General features: G+C 47.3%; 1 protein-coding gene across 1 annotated transcript in view; it reads left to right on the top strand.

The window, feature by feature from the left end:
• Positions 1–19,848, top strand: part of LOC144161604 (chitinase-like protein 3) — a 45,316-nt gene that overhangs the window by 10,663 nt on the left and 14,805 nt on the right. The window contains exons 4-5 of the mRNA XM_077692242.1: positions 13,842–14,183; positions 18,060–18,272. Coding sequence (XP_077548368.1) covers positions 13,842–14,183; positions 18,060–18,272 — 555 coding nt within the window. The remainder of the gene's footprint in view (positions 1–13,841; positions 14,184–18,059; positions 18,273–19,848) is intronic.

The raw sequence follows: 19,848 nt of genomic DNA, 5'->3' as shown, positions 1-19,848 counted from the left end.
CGGATACTCCTTGCTCTCCGGACGCGTGTCCCCCCGCTTTACCCAGTGTGCAATATTAATGCGTCTAACGCTGCCATACCGACTAAATATAAATAGCGTGCTGACCACGAGGTCGCGAGTTCGATTCCCGGCCGCGGCGGCCGCTTTTCTGATGGAGGCGAAAAGCAAAAACGCCCGTGTGTACGAGATTTCGGCGCACGTTAAAGATCCCCAGGTGGTCAAAATTAATCCGGAGCCCTCCACTACGGCGCGCCTCATCGCCTGCGTTGCGTCGGCGCGTTAAACCCTACAATCAATCAAATATAAATAGCGATGCACAAGTTCATATCGGGGCACTATGAACATTCAACTGCTCCTGTGAGGGCGAATTTCACTTTCGTGTTGTACCTATTCCTATGAAAGAGGGATAAACCGCATTTTTTAATGGTGTGGACTAGCGTCTCTAGATAAGGTTGCAGAGTACCGGCGCTCTTTTCTCCTATTGTTCCGTCCCGCCGCCATGACCACTGGAAAGTTCACATCACGTGACATTTGTTTACACTGCGACGGTTCATGGGCGCCACCATTTTGTTGTTTATGCGTTTTAGTCGGCCATCTCAGGCAGACTTAGCTCGTCCTTCCTGCTCTGCGGCTGCGCGCGACTGACATCGTTCCGAACGTGCAACAAAGATAACGCGTGTAGCTAGCTACTGTTCAGCAGCACAAGTGTATCCGAAGATTCCGTTTTGCTGCATCTTCGGTTAGCGACAGGGCCGCAGAAGCGGTTATCGCGCAACACTGATAAACACCAAAATGGCTGCCGTTGCTGACTTGCGTGCCTGAGTGGCGGTACTCTGACACCTTATCTAGTGACTTTAGTGTGGCCGATTACGGGGTATTTATAGCGAGTATACCATCCGTCGTGACTTACCTTCGAAGTGGGGCAGTCAAAAGGGAAAGGAGCGTGTTTTAATGACATCAAATTTCTACGCCATGAGCTGGGCCTTGACGGGAGCCTCAGCAGTCCTTTTTACATAGAAAACCTTCCAACATATGGCGCAATATGTTTTCTAGCTTGAATTCACGAACCCTTCATTTTCTGTCCGCGCCTTCAATGACACGCCGTTATTGCCCGTATTGTCACGGCTGACGTTGACGATATCGATACGAACAAGCAAATTATAGCTATTAGTCCAGCAGAAACTTCTTTCCATGCTACAAAATGTAGTTCTTTCAGTAAATCGAGCAGGCGTCCCCTCTAGCGGAATACTGGCCAGGTGTAAATGGAGGGAAGGGGAGGGGGATAGACACGGCACGACGAAAAATTGATTAGAAGAATTTCTGTTGAAATTTTTGCTGAGGCAACATAAGGTATTCCATGGGTTTGGGTAGTATAGAGTAACTGATACAAATTCACATGCAAATATATACATAGTCCACCTCTGGTCAGGCAGCTTTCTTAGTCAATGAACTGCCGCAGCCTGCCGGACACAGTGCCTATAGGCAGATGTGAGCTTGTGCCACCCCCAAGAAAAAGGCGGCCTGCGGCACCACATGCTTCCGCGCGAGTAAAATTCGTTCTGCAGCAGATGCAGTCAACGACAAAGGTGGGCCTGCTCGTTATCAATCGCAACACTTCCAGTATCGCAGCAAGCATGCGTCTACCGGTATAACTTAACCACATGAGCTTTCTCCTGGTCTTGAGGGCGCGTCTTTACGTAGCACGACCAATCGGACGCGCTGCTCCCAAGTTTCGGTAATGCACGCTCTTGTAGACGTAACGTCGGCACCCCCTGGCTCACCCGCAAAACATGGGATTCCACCGGCATACCCCACGTGCGAGCTCAGTGCTACGCGAAACATTTTTGAGGATTTTTGTGTTCCTTGGGGGACGCCGGACGACGGCGGTCAAGGCAGGACTGTCCCGCGAGTCGAGGGACGGGTGGTCACTTTAGCGTAAAGCCTAGCTTAACGTTAGTACCGCTTGACTGAATTTTTTCGCGCAGCCACGAGGGTAGTGCGCAGTGTTATTCAACGTGAGGCATTTCGTGCAACAATGATAACTCGAGATTGTGGCGCTGATGTGACAGCTACGTCGCCACAACGAATGCGCCAGCAAAAACGCTTTGCTCCTTTATAAGCAAGCAGTAGGCGAAACCGGAGCCCCATTTATCGCGTAGAGGGTGGCAAACCTTCGAGCAGTGCTGGATACCAGGGGCCGTTACTTGTGGAGAGACGCTGCACTTCGCCCTGTCTCAGCGGGGAAGTATACAGGTGTCTCGGGGCACTGTGTACACGGACACAAGACGCGGTTCGGTGCATGAAGGCACGCTTATAGGGCCGCACATCACGAGCGCTTGCCCGTTCGGCCAGCCGGTGCGACAAATGCGCCTCGCGGCCACAGCAGCCTTAACATCTGTTTATTCACAGACTCGTTATTTTACAAAGACAAAAGAAAGTCCGCTAGGAGCTGTCGCAATGCAGCTAGGCTGCAAAAATTCAGGTTTAGAGTAATGGGCAGGGTAATGCGTTTTGATATGAACGCATTGCTTAAGAATTTTTCCGAACAGCCATTGCTGTAGTCAGCCATATGTACAGCCTGTAAAAGGCTTGTCTATAACACAGCTTTCGTACTCTCAGCCCTATCCTGCCCCGCCGGAGCGGGATTTGAATAAAACTACTGCGGAATTCTGAAGTCCTAGCCCTTCGCTTTTGCCTCCGACATGTTTGGAACGAGTATGTTTCGGCAGTTTTCCGATATGGCTGGTTGAATTTGAAATCGCTGTTATAGACAAGCGTTTTACCGACTGTACAAGTGGGAAACATCCTCTCACTAGCGGTAGAGCCCTTATCTCTTCTGGTAACTGGGACCACGACCGTACACCACACTCCACCCAGATGTCCCGAAGCTCTCACTCTTGAGCAGCTTGCGATGTCAAGCGCTGCGTTCCAATTCGCGCACAGCATGGTCGACGGCTCACTTGGCAGTCTAATTAGACGTCTAAAGCCACAATAATCGGGACGGCGCAGTGGCTACCACAAGAAAACACCGTAGCAGGCATGTTAGCAATCTCAAGCCGTAGCTTCGTAAGAAATAAAAAACAAATATTTTAGAACATTACACCATTTACAAAGTAAACGAAATCATGAGGACGAAGATGCGGCCACCGACCAAGTCAAGGTTAAAGACAGAGACGTTTCGTACGGGCATCGAAACGTCTCTCTGTTTTCACCTTGACTTGGTCGGTGACCGCATCTTCGTCCTCATGATACCTGACCAGACAAACTTTCGTCGAACTCCTGACTACATAAACAAAAGCATCAAGAATGCACAATTCTGGGCAGGTTGGCTCATACCGCGCATAAAAAAGAACCAGCGAAAAAGGACATAGGACACGATGGCAGTGGTTAGTCCAGCGGCGTGTTGGTGCTCCTTCATCTCGTGTCCTGCGTCCTTCTTCGCTGGTTCTTTTTATGCCACAAAAAAGCATCTTCAGAGCTAGTAAATTACACGAAACATTTAAATTGTAGTACAAGTTACTTTGTTACAACACTATTTCGCAAAAAGGTTACGCTGGTGTCGTTTCTCCGTTTGGCCAGGAAGGCATCCTGCAAAGGTGATGGCTTCGTTGATCAATTAGTGATGAATTGTTGATCGATTCACTCTCGCGCTACAAACGACTAGCCTCCTCGTTAGCTCAGTTGGTAGAGCGCCTGCTCCGGTTAAGCGGTGGTCCCGGGTTCGAATCCTGGACCAGGACGAATTTTTCGCCAACTGCGAAGTTGCTGAGAAGCTGTATAGCTTTCCTTTGTAGCGATTTGGCTGCATCTAGGTGGATGTCAAACTTTCCTTCGAAGAGCCGTTATTCACTGGAACTCGTCATACCTAGCTTCTCAACCACATGCTTTTTTTAATTGTAAGTTTAGCGTTCTGAAAATAAATCAAAGCTCCTTCGTCTAACGACAACGTTGTTTGAAACGCGAAGATTTCTTCCGCCGCAAACCGATTCCAATGAAACTCCAGTCGCGTGAGGGATTCGCTGGCTTCGTCGGCCTATTACGGCAGCCCCGGCTATGCACTGACTGACTTTGAACCGGCGAGCCTTTTCGGAAATCCCGTTGCGCGCGTTTTCCTTTTGGCGCCTCGCGACAGAGGGCGCGTCGGTGCCGTGCCCGGAGCCATGACTTTATCGCGCCGCCAGAGCAAGCCCTGTTGCGCCTCCTCGAGTCTTGATCCGCAGCTTAAGGGGCCATGAAGATAAAACACAAGTTTGGTTCATTTAAAAGATTGCCTCGTTAAAATCATACTGACACCACTTTTAACGTAAACTTCACTCAAATAAGCTCTATAATTAGGGAAAAAGAGAACTGCCATGCGACCCACTAGCTCGTTTCCCGCAACAGAACCTATGATGTCATACCAGCCAGCTCTGCGATTGGCGGAGGACGGAAAAAGCAAACGCAAATTAGGCAGAGCTTATAAGCTTGCCGAACGAGCTATTTGCGCTTAAATTTAGGGCACATTCTTTTTATGTCAGTAAGAAGGGTGGGACAAACAGTGGAAGCCCAGTCTAAAATGACAACAGGAATAGCGCAAAGACCTATCAAGAATTCCTAGCGTACTTTGTTGTGACAACAGAAATCCTGTTGTTACTACAAAGCCATCTGTTGTTACGACACACATTTCTGTCGTAACGACAGTCAGTTTTTTCAACCACAAACATTCCTGTAGTCACAGCAGAACTGCCATTTATGCTACTCTTCACAATAATCAATAACACTCAAACCATGTGCAACAACTGATGGAACATCAGTATCACGACAAGACAAGAATTCGGCACGACTGAACATCAAATTCGGGACGGAATACGACACACGACAGAACACCAGAATCATGACACGACAGCACTACGACAAGACGACAGTACGACACGCGAAAATACGACAAATTACAGAAATTTTTGTTGTCTTTTTCGACTGGGAGTTACGAAAGCACACGCAAACATAGAAGTACCGATGCGTTGGTACTGCGCGCACTATACTTGGTTTAGCTGCACAGGACTGCGGGGCTTTGAGGTTGTCGCAGACGACACTGGCCGATTGACGCAAGCAACGGTGTCTTACGTGACCATATTTGTCGTACGAGCACTACGTTTCACGAAATGATTATTTTCTCCCTGAACAAAAACAAGCCAGGTTTAAATACGGTCAAAAACAAACTAAAGGCAGAAAACGGCTTGCCGCAGTATGGTGGAGCCATCTAGGTTCACTAACGGTAAGCAAAGCTTCGCAACCGGCTGCAGGACGGTCGGTTCCTTTGCAGACCATGAAAACGCACCATTTAGTGGGAAAATCAAAATTTTAATTTAAATTGAAGAATTTCTCAGTGAATAAAGCATCGTTTGCATCCGGACAAGCGCTCGGGGCACTATAGAACACGAAATCTTTCGAATAAAACAAACTTGTATTTTGTCTTCATGGCCGCTTTAAGGTAAGTGAGGAGCGAAATCTGCCTGTGAGGGCTGACCCCGGGTTTGTACTTGCGTCCAGGCGCACATCCCGTCTAGTGGTAAAAAACTGGCCGCGTATCTGCTCACTTCCCTGCAAATGTCGTCGATAGAAGATAGTCTTCTGCTGCTGCTGCTGCTGCTGCTGCTGCTGCTGCTGCTGCTGCTGCTGCTGCTGCTGCTGCCACGTAAATGCTTCTCTTCATTTTCCAGCTCACCTCTCACGATGTTCCCTTAGCTCCATAGAGTTTATACTAATATCTACTATAGGGAAATCTGGCGCTGCAATCACAAGCCGCCGTGGGTGGCGCCATTGCAGCTAGCGACGTTCCTCGTCTACTTGGCTTAGCTAGCCGTACGGCTTCTTTTTTGACTCGAAGCCAGAAAGGTAACATTTTGGCAGCGTCTGGAACCCCGCGCGGGGCACGAGATTGAGCCCCCTCGCAACGGCTCCTGCCCCGCGTGACGTCATTAAGACGTCATAGTGACCTCATATTAACAGCAGTTGTAATTATATCGCGTAGTAGAATACAAAACTTCCATTTTTTTACATTTCAATAAAAAATTAGAAAACCACTCATTTGCTAGACGTTTTATAAAATTTTTTTTTGTTCGTTCTTGCGCAAGCCGCCGGTGCTGCCGCTAGTATGGCGTATCCAAAAGCCCTGAATTTCTTGGGTCGACAACGTAGATGAAGCAGAGTTGACTGAGTTGCACTGCACTATCAGAAAGTGCGAGAACGTTGCCGTATGCGGGTACCAAGCCAGCCTTTCCACACGGTAGCGAAATCCGCTCTCGAGTAATGCTGACCTGTGACCGCCTGCTGTATGCCGATGGTACCTGCGTTAGACGACATCGCAAGAAAAGACACCGCCCGAGCGTGATTATGTGAGCCTGCTGCGGCATCTGCTATCAACAGTTTGCACCACGGCAAGTTCAGAATGCTTAAATGGGTGGCCTGAAATGGCGGTGTGTTTTCAAAATGACAGCAGCGCGGAACGTACTACAGTGCTCAGGACGTAGGCTAGACGCGGCCACTGATATTTGCCTGGTCGCATGTGCGCATTACAAGTGTAAACCACGGATAGCTAGAAAAGGTAATCATTGGTGTCCCCACACATGTACCGCGTAGAACCCAGCACAGTAGTTTCCCCTTTAAGGAGATTAGCAAAGAAGACCCGAAAAACGGCAGTTTGTCGCGCTTTTTGTATATATTTTCGAGTGGACTGAATTGTGGCTTAGAATTGTTTACCCGCGTAATACGTTTTGTGCGCGGGAAAGTCTGGTGAGCATGCGCTTCTTGCATCATAAATGCATGGTATTCAGCGCTTGAAAAGATTTTTCAGAAGAAACTATTACAGCTGTAGTGGTGAGCATTTCACTACAGTAAAATGTGGCACAAATACATCTGGGATACAAAGGATGTGAAAGAGTGAAAACATTGGCAGTCTCGTATCCCGTGGCCCAGATTGTGGCTGGGTAGTTTCCGTCATGCATTCAGCTCCTCACATTGGCACACACACATGATGCTACGACAAATTAGGACCTGGGTCCTCCAAAAGGTACACTGGCTAGGCGCTTCATGCCATAGCTGCTGCATTGGCATAAGCTTCACGTCTCTCTGTATATCCGGCGGTATATGCTATGTTGGCCAGATTTTACTGAGTCCCCTCATGCAAAGGGACTCAATTCAGGACACCCAGCCGACAGGGTTAGAGAAGAAGCTGTACAGACGGTAACAGGAAGGGTATACACTTGGCCGACCATCGTGTCCGGCATATGCACTCCGTGTCCGGCATATCGTGTCCGGCATATGCATATGCACTCCGGCATATGAAAACCCATAGGTTCTACGCAGGCTCAATAGTCAACGTCAAAGAGAATCTTAAGATGTGCCTGGAATGTGGAAGCCTCAGCGGATTGTTCGTGTTCATGGGTATAAGCAACGAGCACACTGCAAATGTAATTGATAGGCAAAGGTCAAGGCTGTAATGGTGCTAGTTTAACCAAAAGAAATGGTGAAAAACATTCCAATTTCAAACTGCATTGATGTAATATGGGCACGAGTGACGTCATATGGACGTGTACAGTAAATGCAGTTATCTGTGTGTTAACTGTACGTTAGCACTCAAGTGATACGATCAAACGGAATGGAGGCCCCACTGCAATTGCCCAGTTATGCTTTTTTTTGCGGTGGATTAGGTCGGTGGCTGTCAATTGCACAAACAAGATCCTGTGATATCTGGAAGGTGTGTATGGAACTTCCACTGCTGTACACATTTTCTGTACTACCTTATTTGTTTGAAGTTTACAATAAAATTGATGTCATTTGTTTTTCGGGCAAAGAAGTCTCTTTAATGAACACACCTTGTATTTTTTCGTCGTAGCCTCTGTAACGGCCTATCTACTGTGCCCCTAAACAGTGGTCGCTAAACAAATCCCCACTTGCCAGCCAGCTTCAGGGGCTTGCAGTGATTTACTAGGATTTCTCATGGCCAACATAAATTCCAAGGAGTCCACGGTGGTACAATCCAGGGCAGTGCAAGTCTCGAAAGAAGTATGACAGCAGGACTGGACACTGTAACACAACTAACAGGCTTCATAGGTGGAAACCAGAGGCCCACCCACACAATGCCATGCAATAAAACAATGCAGTGAGTCTGTAGTAGTAAGAGCGTAGGTTTTCATTGATTTTTATGCGAGGCATTCAACGTGTGGATTGACTAGTGAGGTCTAGCTGGCCAGTTTGGGCACAAAATACTCACTTTTGTGATTTCAAACAGCTCTCAAAGCCCTATCTGGATGTTCGTTTTTTTCGCAAAAAAAAAGAAGTGCAAGCTTACAGTTGTGGATCTTGAAAACATTGTTTAGCTTCTTCAGCAATCGTGCGAGCCTGAGGTAAACCTACCTATAGGTGGTCCTCATGTTTGCTAACTCCCTCAGCAAGCACATGAATGCAGTGACTGAGAAAGATGGTGGCCAAAGGGAGAAGAGAGGGTGGTTCCTGAACAAACAGCCCTTGATCATCAAAACAGCAGAAAAGAGAGCTGACGGCTCAGAGTCCTCGGCTGGGGTGTCAAAATACCTTCTGGCCTACGTGTACAGTGCATTCACGAACTTTTCTCTAAAAAAATCTTGCGATTACACACACTCGCTCCATGGAAGGGGTTTGTTTCCGGCAAGGTGGTTGAGTTGAAATTTGTGATTACTAACAACATCAACTCACCTTTCATTCCTTTCATTTAGCATGCTTCCGAGCTTCACTTTAAAAACCCTGCTTTTTCTAATTTACGTATAACTGGATTGATTACGCAATATTCTCTTATTTACCTCTGTTCAAATAAAACTGTTATACCTTAAACGCTGCTGTGTCCATGCAGGCGTACTGGGGTCCAAATGTCATTTGAACCAAATGTCATTTGACTCAAATGGGTTGCTTCAAATGCCATTCAGAATCCGTTGTGCTACACTACAATTTCGATGGCATTTGAAAGCTTTCACAACTGTTCGCTGTGCTGTTGTGGCGCTGTTGTTGCCCCGTTCCGTTTTCGTACACTAATACAACAATCAAACTTAGGAGCAGTCCGAGGCAGTAAAATGATATCAAATTAGAAGACACCAGTTTTGACTCTAAATATGGCTGCCGTGCGTTGTTTTTGTTTGTGTTTTTTGCAACTGACCCACTGGTTTTGAGAGTATGAAAATTAAATATGTTGATTTCGTATTTTAAGTAAATAAACAGTGAGCAAAGTTTCACAAACAACAATATTTTGTTTGTTTTACGTACGGAAGTATTATATTTTTTATTGCCGATCGAAGACGCTGCGTCCGAGAGTGCTGGAAATGGCATTTTAAATCTTAAATGTCTCTCTCGGTGCTCATTTGGCTCAAATGTCATTTGAGCCAAATGGCATTTAAAAACCTAGTGTAGCAGCACAACTTGACATTTGAGCCAAATGACATTTGGTTCAAATGACATTTAGACCCCAGTGTAGCAGGGGTATAACATTCTTCGATGGTGTTAGGTGGAGTACATTAAGCTCAGTATTACATAATAAACTTAAAACCAGGGTAAGTGAATATAAATTTTTGTAAGCATTCTAACTGTCTACCAATACTTTGGGGGTAACTCAACTAGGCTCACCCTTTTTTCCCATGCCTTTATTATTGTTGTGCTCTACAAACACATTCCCAGTTGTAACATGCCTGCTGAATTTAGGGCCCAAACCATTCTTTTGCTATTTCACACTATTGCAGCTGTATGAAACATTGCTTTTGTTTAGTTTTAGCCAGTGATTTCCAACAGGCCACTTAACTACCGTCAAAACCATATTAAAACATTAATTGCTACTTATAACAAACAGTATTCTTACATTTTACATAAAACATTTTGTTGTAACCTCACTTGACGTTTTTGTTACACAGCCAGCCTGGTTCATATTTATCTGGGTATGAAGGACATCTACACAACAAATGCTCTACTGAAATACATTCACATGCGTGTCTTACAGCTAATCAGCAGTGACAGAAGCCACACGTTTTGGCTTTCCAGCAGAGTTTTGGTGGCAACAAAAAAGGAATCTTTCTTGGCTTCTCTGCAGAGCTTTGCACTCAGGCAAAAAGATCGCTTGGTTTGGCTTTCCTGCAGGACTGTTGTGTAGTGCTAGAAGGCATCACTTGCTTATTTGGCATTTTTTGTGTATATTGTGCCAGAAACCCTGGTGTTTTGTTTGGAAAAAGAACTTCACACCACATACTGTGCAGAGAAAGTAGAGCTACTCACTGACTTTTTTCACAGCCAAGTAAGTTTGGTATAATCACTTGTCATTGACAAACACCATGTTTGCTTTCTGACTGAAGGTGTGAAGCTGGGAGAGTTGGTTCATATTTTGGGGAAAAATACAGCAACAATAACAGCACTGAAGTACAAGGAAAGGTGCTGTGATGAATAGTGTCCATGTGTTCGCAGCTTTTTTGTCCAATTTCTTTCCCGTGTTTTTTCATGAAGACTTGCTACGTGCCTGATCAAGCCTGTTTTTGTGTAACATAAATGTCAACAGCGAAGCTCTAATCAAAGCTCACATGCTGCCCATTGACACCAAAGCAGTAGTACGTTCATTGGAGTCATTTTATTGTTGAAGCCTTCCAGGATACATACAGCTTTCAGCTGTACTGCAATATTCACAAACACCAATAAAGACATTCATGTCCACATAGGTGTCCTTGGCTCCAGTTCCTGCACAAGGTATTAAGTACTCTCGGGAGAGGGTAATGTCAAGCTGTACAAGAACCATTCCGTCGTAGATGTGCTCCATAAACTGTTTTTTAGGCTTGTTAGCTTAAAAAATAGTTTCAGTGCCTTTTTTTTTAAGCTAATTACCACCACCCAAGAATGTGCTTTCTAGCAGTTGGGCTCTGCTGGGTATGCATCATTGCAAACAAAATATGGGACACTGTATTGTGGCCCTTACGACTAAGCATAGTCACTTAAGCAATTAGCCGAAACATGTTTTACACAGCACAGAGTTACAAAGCAAAAGAACAGGAAATATCTCCTTGCAATTATAAACTTTTACTGTTCACCCCCCTCCCCAAACACAGAGCAGACAATTACCAGCTGTGAACACAAGTATTAACGTCAAGTTGAATTCCACAGGGTGCTCCGGATGGGTACATTGATGTCACAGTCAATCAGAATTTGTGAATCCACTGTAAGCCTTCGAGAGAAGCTTTCACTATTACTGGCCATCCAACTGAGTGGGCATGAAAGTATTGTTGTTGGTTATGTTGACTTCCAAGCCAAACACGAGTAAACAAAAAACTAGCGTACCAAAATACATAATTAGAACAGATGCAGGATGAAGTTTAGTTGACTAACCGGGTTGAAGAAGGCAGAAGGCACTGGGGCAAATGTTAGGGAAATAAAATCCATGCGGTAATTGTGAACGAAGTTATGAGATGCTGCTAGACCATCAGCTGGTGAAAAGGGAGGGCTATCCTATCCGTTGCTACCTCTTTACTATAATTGAGCAGATAACAACCTTTCATTAAACTTGCTAGCTGGCAGTTCCACGTACCCTATGGAGAAAATTTCAAGGTAGGCAAAACGTTTCCTGTGCATTCAATAATGGCTGCCTATAGATTGCTTAGAATTCGCAGCTCATTTGAAGTCTTGCATATCATGAAAGCACAATAGTATTCAAAGTAACAAATTTGAAAAACGTGGATGAACAGCAAGTGTCACATGTTTACCTTGAGCACACCGAACTTGAAAGCACTATTTAACACAAGTGTCAAGCTTGGCACAAACGGCGATCTTATCGGCTTGACTTTTCCCGAACTGGCACATTTGGAGCTTGAGCCTCCTTACACAGAAAGCCAGCCAGTGAGCGGCTGGTTTCAGCGATAGCTTGAGTACCTATGCTGCCCATGGACGGGCGGCTGCTGGGCTCTCCCATTCACCAGGCCACCCACAAAAGTGGAGCTGCGCTCCCTGCATGCAGCGTGCACGGATCGTTTCCGCGGGGTAGTAACGTTTCTTGCAGTGCCCCGCGAGAAAAATTGCAGAACAGGGTACATGCGAGGACGGATTGCGTTCGACGATGCCCTGCGCTACCTGACGATACTTGATTCGTGCACACACTTATGCCGCTGACACTGCGTCGCTCGCGTTATCACGTCATCAAAGTCAGCTACCTCAGCCACGGCGCAAAGCGCTGAAAAACTGATCCGCACGTTTTACGCCAGAATCAAAATACAAGGCTTGGAATGCAAGTAGCGATCGGAACAAGTAGACAACGAATGCAGGAGCATAAAGCCGATGGCACGCGAACTGCAAGACAATATGAAGTTAGCAACATATTTAACGGCAACAAAGGAGCACGGAAAAAAGCGGGGCGAAGCAGCTTGCCAAAATAGGATGCGTTAGGCTTACCAAGACTAGCAGCAGCAAGTTCACGAAAAATACTCAATAAATAATTACAAACAACCCTTCCAACAAGAAAAAAGCGCCGCGAGGCAGCCGCTGTGCAAGGCGATAAGGACATAACGTTGCACAGGCTTGCGGTTGGAGCCACGGCCGGAATTTCACATGGCGCATGCACGCCGTCAAACAACGTTCTCGGTTGTGCAAAAAAAAAAATAATAGTGACGTCACAGGAAGTCACGTGACTAGTTTAATTTGACGTCACTTCTGCGGGGCAGGAGCCACCGCGAGGGGGCTAGATCTCGTACCCCGCGCGGGGCACGAGACTTACCCTAACATTTTTTTCTTCTGTGTCGTGCATAGGGCTTCTAAATAATTACTGACAGGTGAATCTTTCTGGAAGTTCAATTTTGTAATAACGAAACAAATTTGAATAATCTTTCAGAGTAATATTGTCGCTTTTTTGCAGCCAGAGGCAACTTTTCAGCCTGTTCAGGAGCCATATGCCAAGGACAAGTGGAACGTGCCTGCCTGGTACATGACGGCACGCTCGCTGAAGCGCAGCTGCCCTAGACAGTGGCGCCAGATTTCCCTCTAGTGTATATTAGTATGAAACTCTATGATTTGCTCCAGCCAATTCAATTCGCTTGCGTTCATCTGCTCGCGCGCCATTTATTTCTAGGGACCATACTCTGGAACTCCTTGGAATCCCGCCGTTACGAGGCTCGCGAGCACTTTTTGTATTTTTTTGTCAAAACATTATTTTCAACGTGCGTATTTAAACTTTTCTATCCCCCAAAACAAGCCGTCGTGTATATTTATTTAAAAGAACGTTGCAAATAGCACGTATGTATTGATGTTTTGTCTGAACTATGCCTAACTTTTTCTTTTTCCCTGAACAATGTTGACAAGCATGAAGTGTGTGCCCAGATTTAGTGGTTTGAAATCCTGCTGTTCGGGTGTTCTGGTAACTTTCTGCGGGAAGGCTGAATCGACAGACAGACAGACAGACAGACATAGCATGGAGAATACGTTTTTTGAGAATTCTAGACGGCCCAGGGGGCCCAGGCGAGTGGCTCCTTCTTCACTGGAGGCCATATGCAGTGCGCGCGCCTGTGCTCTGGCCCCCAGATAAAGCTGGGTAGGCAGAAAGGGGCTGGACAGAAAGATCCCCCATTGCTCTACCTGGGTAGTTGACGCGAAGAGAGTATTGTGGTCGGGGCAAAGTCGCACACCCCGAGAATGTGGCGGAGTGTGCCTCCTTCGAAGAAAAATTTAAATTCAGCGTCATCAATTCTGATGCATTAAGGCTTAAACAATCCGGCACCTTCACACACAAAAAAAGACCATCGTCCTTAGAAGCATCAGGAATGTTCATCTGAAGACTTTGCTGCCAGCGTACCGGAGTTCATTCCTAGCGCCCGACGCAGGGCGTGAACGTGGACTGGAAGCACCCGCGCGGCCTGTGCGGCGACCCTTCGGACACGGCCAACCTGGTGGCGTTCGTGAAGCACCTGCACAGCCTGTGGCAGCTGGGGCCCCCTGGCCGCCGCCTGCTGCTCTCGGTGCCACCCCGCTTGGACCAGCTGCAGCACTACGGCCTCCCGCACATCTTCCCGCTCGTCCACTACGTCATCGTGCAGACGCACCTGAGCAGGCCCCGCTCCGCCATGCTCGACTGCGAGGGCCGCGCGCTGAGGACGTACCCCGTCGTCGACTCCATGCGCAGGGAGTTCCCGGACAGGTGGGACCGCTTCATCTACAGCGTATCGGTGAGTGGCTCTGACTGGGGAACGCGCCGAAGCTGCGCCCGGGCTTTGAGGCGCGCTGTAGTGGAGGGCTCCAGGTTGCATGAAGTCGCGCTCGAAGAGAAAGTGACGTCACGCTGTGACGTCGCTGTTTGAAGGGGGGTGTGGTCGGCCTGGGCCCCTACGGGATATGGTTTGGGAATACGCCTCCCGGTTAGTTTTGACCAACTGTGGCTTTTTAACGTGCGCTGAAATCTTGAAACAAGGAGTTTTTCGCTTTTCGCATATCAGAAAAGCAGCCACCGCGGCCGGTATCGAACCAGTGTTCTCGAGCCCATCAGCACGACGCCTACAGCCACTGAGAAACCCAGGCGGGTTGTGGCTCTGATTGAGCCCTTGTATGACCGATGGTCATTTTGGTCACTTTTGACGACATCTGCGATGACAGTAAGACGGCTATATGAAGAGTGCGGCTTTGGTGGCTGCGGGGAGAGCTATGAGATTGCTGAAGATGCAGAGCTTCCTCTGTGCGTGGTCCCCCTCGCGGATGTGGTGGAGTGTAGTTTATTGGATGACGCGCAGTGCTGAGGGATACCCGTGAATATAAATTCGCAGTTGCCAGCACTCCTTAAAAGCGTCTTTTCTTTTTAACACAAGGTAATGTACCAGAGGGAATTTCACTTGAATCTCCGTTACCAGGGAGAGAATACGGATCTCAGCCAGGTACTAGGACAGGAATAAAAGGCGACAAGGTACAAACAAAAAAGAAAGAAAGGGGGAAAATACATACAACAATTTGCAGCGATGCACCCTACACGCGAGTGCAAAGTCTGCTGGGCAAATCTTGTGTGGACTGGACAGTCCAGGAGAAATTTGAAGGTTTGGTGCGGCCGCGGGAAGGGCAGCACGGAAACAGGGGTTTCATTTGCCCGTGTGCATGGCATACCGAGTGTCCTGTAAATGCGAGTGCCAGTCTGCTTATCCGGGAAATATGCACAAGGTAAAAGCACGGAGCGGGATCCTGGGCCTTGTCGGAACAGCCGCGGCACCAATCGAGGGAAGAAGCGAGGCCGAGGCGACGTTTTCGTTCCTTCCTTCTGTGTCTTCCGGTTCTCAGCGAGAGAATCAGCTTCAATTCCAGTTTTACATGAAAAGGCGAAACTGCGGAAAGGAAGACAGAGGGTGTTGGAACACCTGACGGGGGCCAAGCCTCCCTAAATAAGGAACAATTTTTTTATAAATTGCGTGGCCAGACCACGCCATAGCAGACGGTGAGGTATCCTTCCAACCTCGACCCTTGCGTCTAGTCCCGGCTATCAGCTGCTTTGCGCCGTTCAAAGCAACTACGTGCAGTCTTGTGCTTATTTCTCAATTTCGCTTTCCCTTTTCCCTTGTGCCAAGACGTGCCGCTAACCACTGGAGCCGCGCGGAAACTCCAGCAGGCTGTAGGGACTGCCAGCAGCGTTCGGGATTTCGGAGTAATCGCGGCTGCACAACATGGTAGCTGGGGGACGGGGCTAGGCTGAGGCTAGCGTCTGCACCCGCAAGTGAAGATGCATGATTTCAATCGCCGTGGGTCTAGAGGAGGGAGGAAGGCAATATTGCCTCGTGATTCCCGAGTTGCTAATGGTGCAGTCGGCGCTCGCGGACTTTCCTCTAACCTGGTTCTTGAAAGACGCTCTCACACCTTTCCTTAATATCGGGTGCTGCAGTGTCGTTGGCATTGCAGTCTAACCCACTTAAAACAATATTTAAGTGCCACAAGAAAGCCGTTGTTGTAACCAGTAATTGTTATAACAGGGTTGGACAGAAAAACTATTTTTGTAAGCATTTAGGGGTTTGCACCCAGTATTTACATAAGGGAAATGTAACTGCACGGCCGACCACCCAGACTTAGCCATGCATTTGCCAACTGACTCCACATGGCCTCAGGAAAGACCATTATTTTCCACATAGATCGAGGAAGTCTCTGCATGAAATCCTTGACTGTTTCTTTCTTTAACAATTGGCAGATTGCATGTTACTAAAGCGGCATTGTTTTCTGCCTTTTTTTTTTATTCGTAACTAACAGTAGCCTTTGCTTCACAGTAGCTTTATTTTAACCTGGACAGTGTTGAAGAGCTGTCACCTGCTTCTCTTACTACCTGGGCCAGCTGACAGCAGGAGATAAGAGGGACAGTAAGGAGGTCTCTTCCTTCAGGCTACATAAAAAAGGCACATAAATGGCTACATAAATGGCCTCATAAATGGCTACATAAATGGAACCAACTTTTACTCAGTGTTGCAAAGATAGAAGATGCCGCAACTTATTTCATGCTTAAAACGTTATGCTTGGGAAGAAGGAACACAATGGAACCATGATCTGCCACATATATCTCTAGATAGTATACTTTACCTAGGGTCATACCATCAGGCTCAATTGTTATAACCAATAATAAGGAGAATGACCATTGTTATAAGCGGTTTATTTTAGCATATAACATATAGCAAAGTTGATGGTGCCATGAATGTTGATTGTTATATCCAATATATTGTCATAATCGGCATTGTTATAAGTCGGTTGGACTGTATTCCGCTTGCACCTAAAGGGGCCATGGAGACGAAATGCAACATTGGTTCATTACCAAGAATGCTGTCTCAATAACAACGATACCAGTTTTATCAAAAAAAACTTCGAACAAATACTGATGATGGTGGTTGGATTTTAAATGGCACGAGGCCAACGAGGGCAAAGGGCGCCAGAAAAAAATTACTCCCACCTCCCCTCGCGGGAACCCCTGTATAGATGCGACGCATAGGGGGCTCCGTTGTTGTTTCCGTTAGGTTGATTTTCCCATCGCGTGAAACGTGCCGTGAACCCCCTGCCGCGGCTATGACGCAACACAATCCAACACAGTCCACTTTAATCCAATCCAAGCCAAGCCAAGCCAATCCAATGGAATCCAATCCAATGCCCCTCGCGAGAGAGTGTTCGCTGTCGGAGAGGAGAGGGGGTGAGCGGCGGAGAGCGCAGCTCGTGCGGCGAGGAGAATGGGGGAGGGGTGTGGACGGACAACGACAACGCCGTATGGAGGGACAAGGCGAGTGAATGAGATGCCGTCGCATCTAAAATCGAACAGATAATTGAGATACTTATGTAAACATATTTAGCAGTGGCGACTCCATAGCAGCCACTTTCTGGCGATTTCTCTCTGACGTCACAGAATCTTCTTTTGTACGTCTGGTGGTCGCCGACCTAAACCAGCGCCAAGAAACATGACTGTGCGGTTACAGCGGGGCGTCTAGTTCCGTTTGATCTAACCGCTGGAATGCTAGCGTGCAGTTAACACCCCGATAAAAACGTTTTGGTGCCTGTCCATAACACGTCCCTCCTGTCCATATTACGTCACTATGGCGCGAAATTTGACCTTTCTTCCATTTCGTTTTCTGTACAGAAAGTGCTTTCGCGACTATATACTCGGTGACAACTTAAGAACGGCACCGGAAGTTGCCGCTGAGCCTTATCACCGTAGCCGGATGTTTCTCCGCGCGGCGCAAGTAGGGCGTTACTGGGAATATTTTGAACATGGCGTGAGGCGTTCCCGTAATTTGGGGGGCTTAATATGCTTATAAACGACTCCAGTGACGACAAACAAACTGCGTGACACAAAGCAGACGATATCACGCATTCATAGCAAACCCCTTTCAAAACGCGCGCGCACTGACGTCACGGATGCGGCGCTTTGGCGAAGTGATACACTACATCAGGTGGTGCCGTTCTTGAGTTGTAACCGAGTGTAGGATGGAGCTGAGTGACTTACCAAAGTGTACTCCTTTCTAATTGAGCGGAGTATTTTTATAGCCCTTTAAAATGTACGGAGCACCGATGGGTCATCTGTACTCCATTCAATACGAGTGCAGGCGGGCGCGCACACGTTCACGACGGAGGTGGCCCCGTACCTGGGCGCGCCCACCAAGGGTTCCGCCGTGTTCGAGTACAGGACGCGGCAGCAGGGCGCGACCCGCTACGACGTCGTCTGCACCCTTCCCCGCAGCACCCGGCTGGGCCGCGACGACGAGTGCGCGGTCGCCTACGCCCCGCAGCCGGACGGCTCCCAGAGCCGCGAATTCAAGGTGGGCGGGAAATTTGAAAATGAATCGGGCACATGCCTCAAGTGACCACCAACCGCAATGCTGAAGGTCACTACCGATACACATATTGTTCGGCCGTTGAGAGCGCGTACGGCAGAGGCAAGAAATGCACACGCCGACATTTCATAACCCCTCCCTCCGCAACCACCCAGTGTCCCTGCAACAACTGCTTCTATGCCTGCTCCAAGACTCTGAGCATAGTCGTGTGACACTGCAGCGGGAGCAATTCCATGACCCTTAGTCATGTCTCTGTGGACTTTCGCGGGTCCAGCCGGGATAACACAAGAAAATGTAGAAACCCTCATCTTCTTCGCCGCCTTCCCCAGCCCTGACTAGACCTTGAGGCACCCCTTCCAAATAATAATAATAACAATCAATCAATCAATCAATCAATCAATCAATCAATCAATCAATCAATCATGTTTATTTACGTGCCCAGGAACAGCCAGAGGCCTGAGTGCTGGCGCACGGGTTACATGAAAACAAAATACAAGAAACATATAGCAAGAAACAAACAAGCGACAAGACACACAAATTGAAGTAGTGAAAATGACAAATGCAGCACAGGCGGAGCCTGGGTACAGGTAAAAAATAAAAAAAGAAGATGCCTATGTTGCTCTGCTTGTCGGAAAGGCCACACGACAGGCAGAGCAACAAAGTTTGACAGTTATACAACAAAAACAACGGAGTGTAGAGACAAATGATAATACGAACAAATGACAGTAAACAGTTTCAAAAATAGGCAACTATCAGTTGGATAGACACAACCGCAGAGAAACCAAATTCCAGAAAAAAAAGAGCGACAGACATATCATAGGTGTTTAACATACTGTATTCAACAGCGCTGTACGGTAAATTGTAAAGGATTTCTGAAAGATGTCAAGGCGTTCAAAGAAGCGGTTGTAACAATTCTGTATTCTGCGCACAGGAGAATGATTGGAGTTGCGCGCAGCGGTCAAGAACGGGCGATGCGACCTGGTGGACTTTTGTGGTACACTAAACTCTAAACAGTTAAGCAGGTCTGCGGAAGAAAGGTCGCCATGAACAATTTTGTGAAGAAATGTAAGGTCTGCACGCATACGTCTGCAGTTCAAGGAAGGGATGGAAGGGACTATGGGTAAGTCAGAATCAGGATGAAAACTGTGATTGTGATGACGGTGCTTAAATATGGATAAAAACTTCTTCTGCACACGTTCTATTAATTCACTACTAGATTTGGAGATGCCGTTCCAGGCAACAGAAGCATATTCTAACTGTGGTATACATATTGCATTGTATAGCATTAGAAATGGATCTGGAGAAGAGAATTCCTTTGTAATACGACACACATTTCCAAGGCTTCGGAGTGCTCGCCGGTTGATGAGCCTAATATGAGGAGAAAAAGAGAGGGTACTGTCGAAAAGCACCCCTAGGTCCCTAATCTCATCAACCCTTTGCAGAGGAGCTCCCTCAATACTGTAGGAAAACAGCAGACGGTGGGTTTTCCGGCTGTAGGTGACAACCTTTGTTTTAGTGGGGTTTAAAATTAGGCAGTTTTTCCTGCACCAGACCGATAATT

The sequence above is a fragment of the Haemaphysalis longicornis genome, unplaced genomic scaffold, assembly GCF_048455015.1.
Source record: "Haemaphysalis longicornis isolate Haplotype H1 unplaced genomic scaffold, Haemaphysalis longicornis Haplotype H1 scaffold_12, whole genome shotgun sequence".
NCBI classification, from domain to species: Eukaryota; Metazoa; Arthropoda; class Arachnida; order Ixodida; family Ixodidae; genus Haemaphysalis; species Haemaphysalis longicornis.
This window is presented reverse-complemented; position numbering and strand designations above follow the sequence as displayed.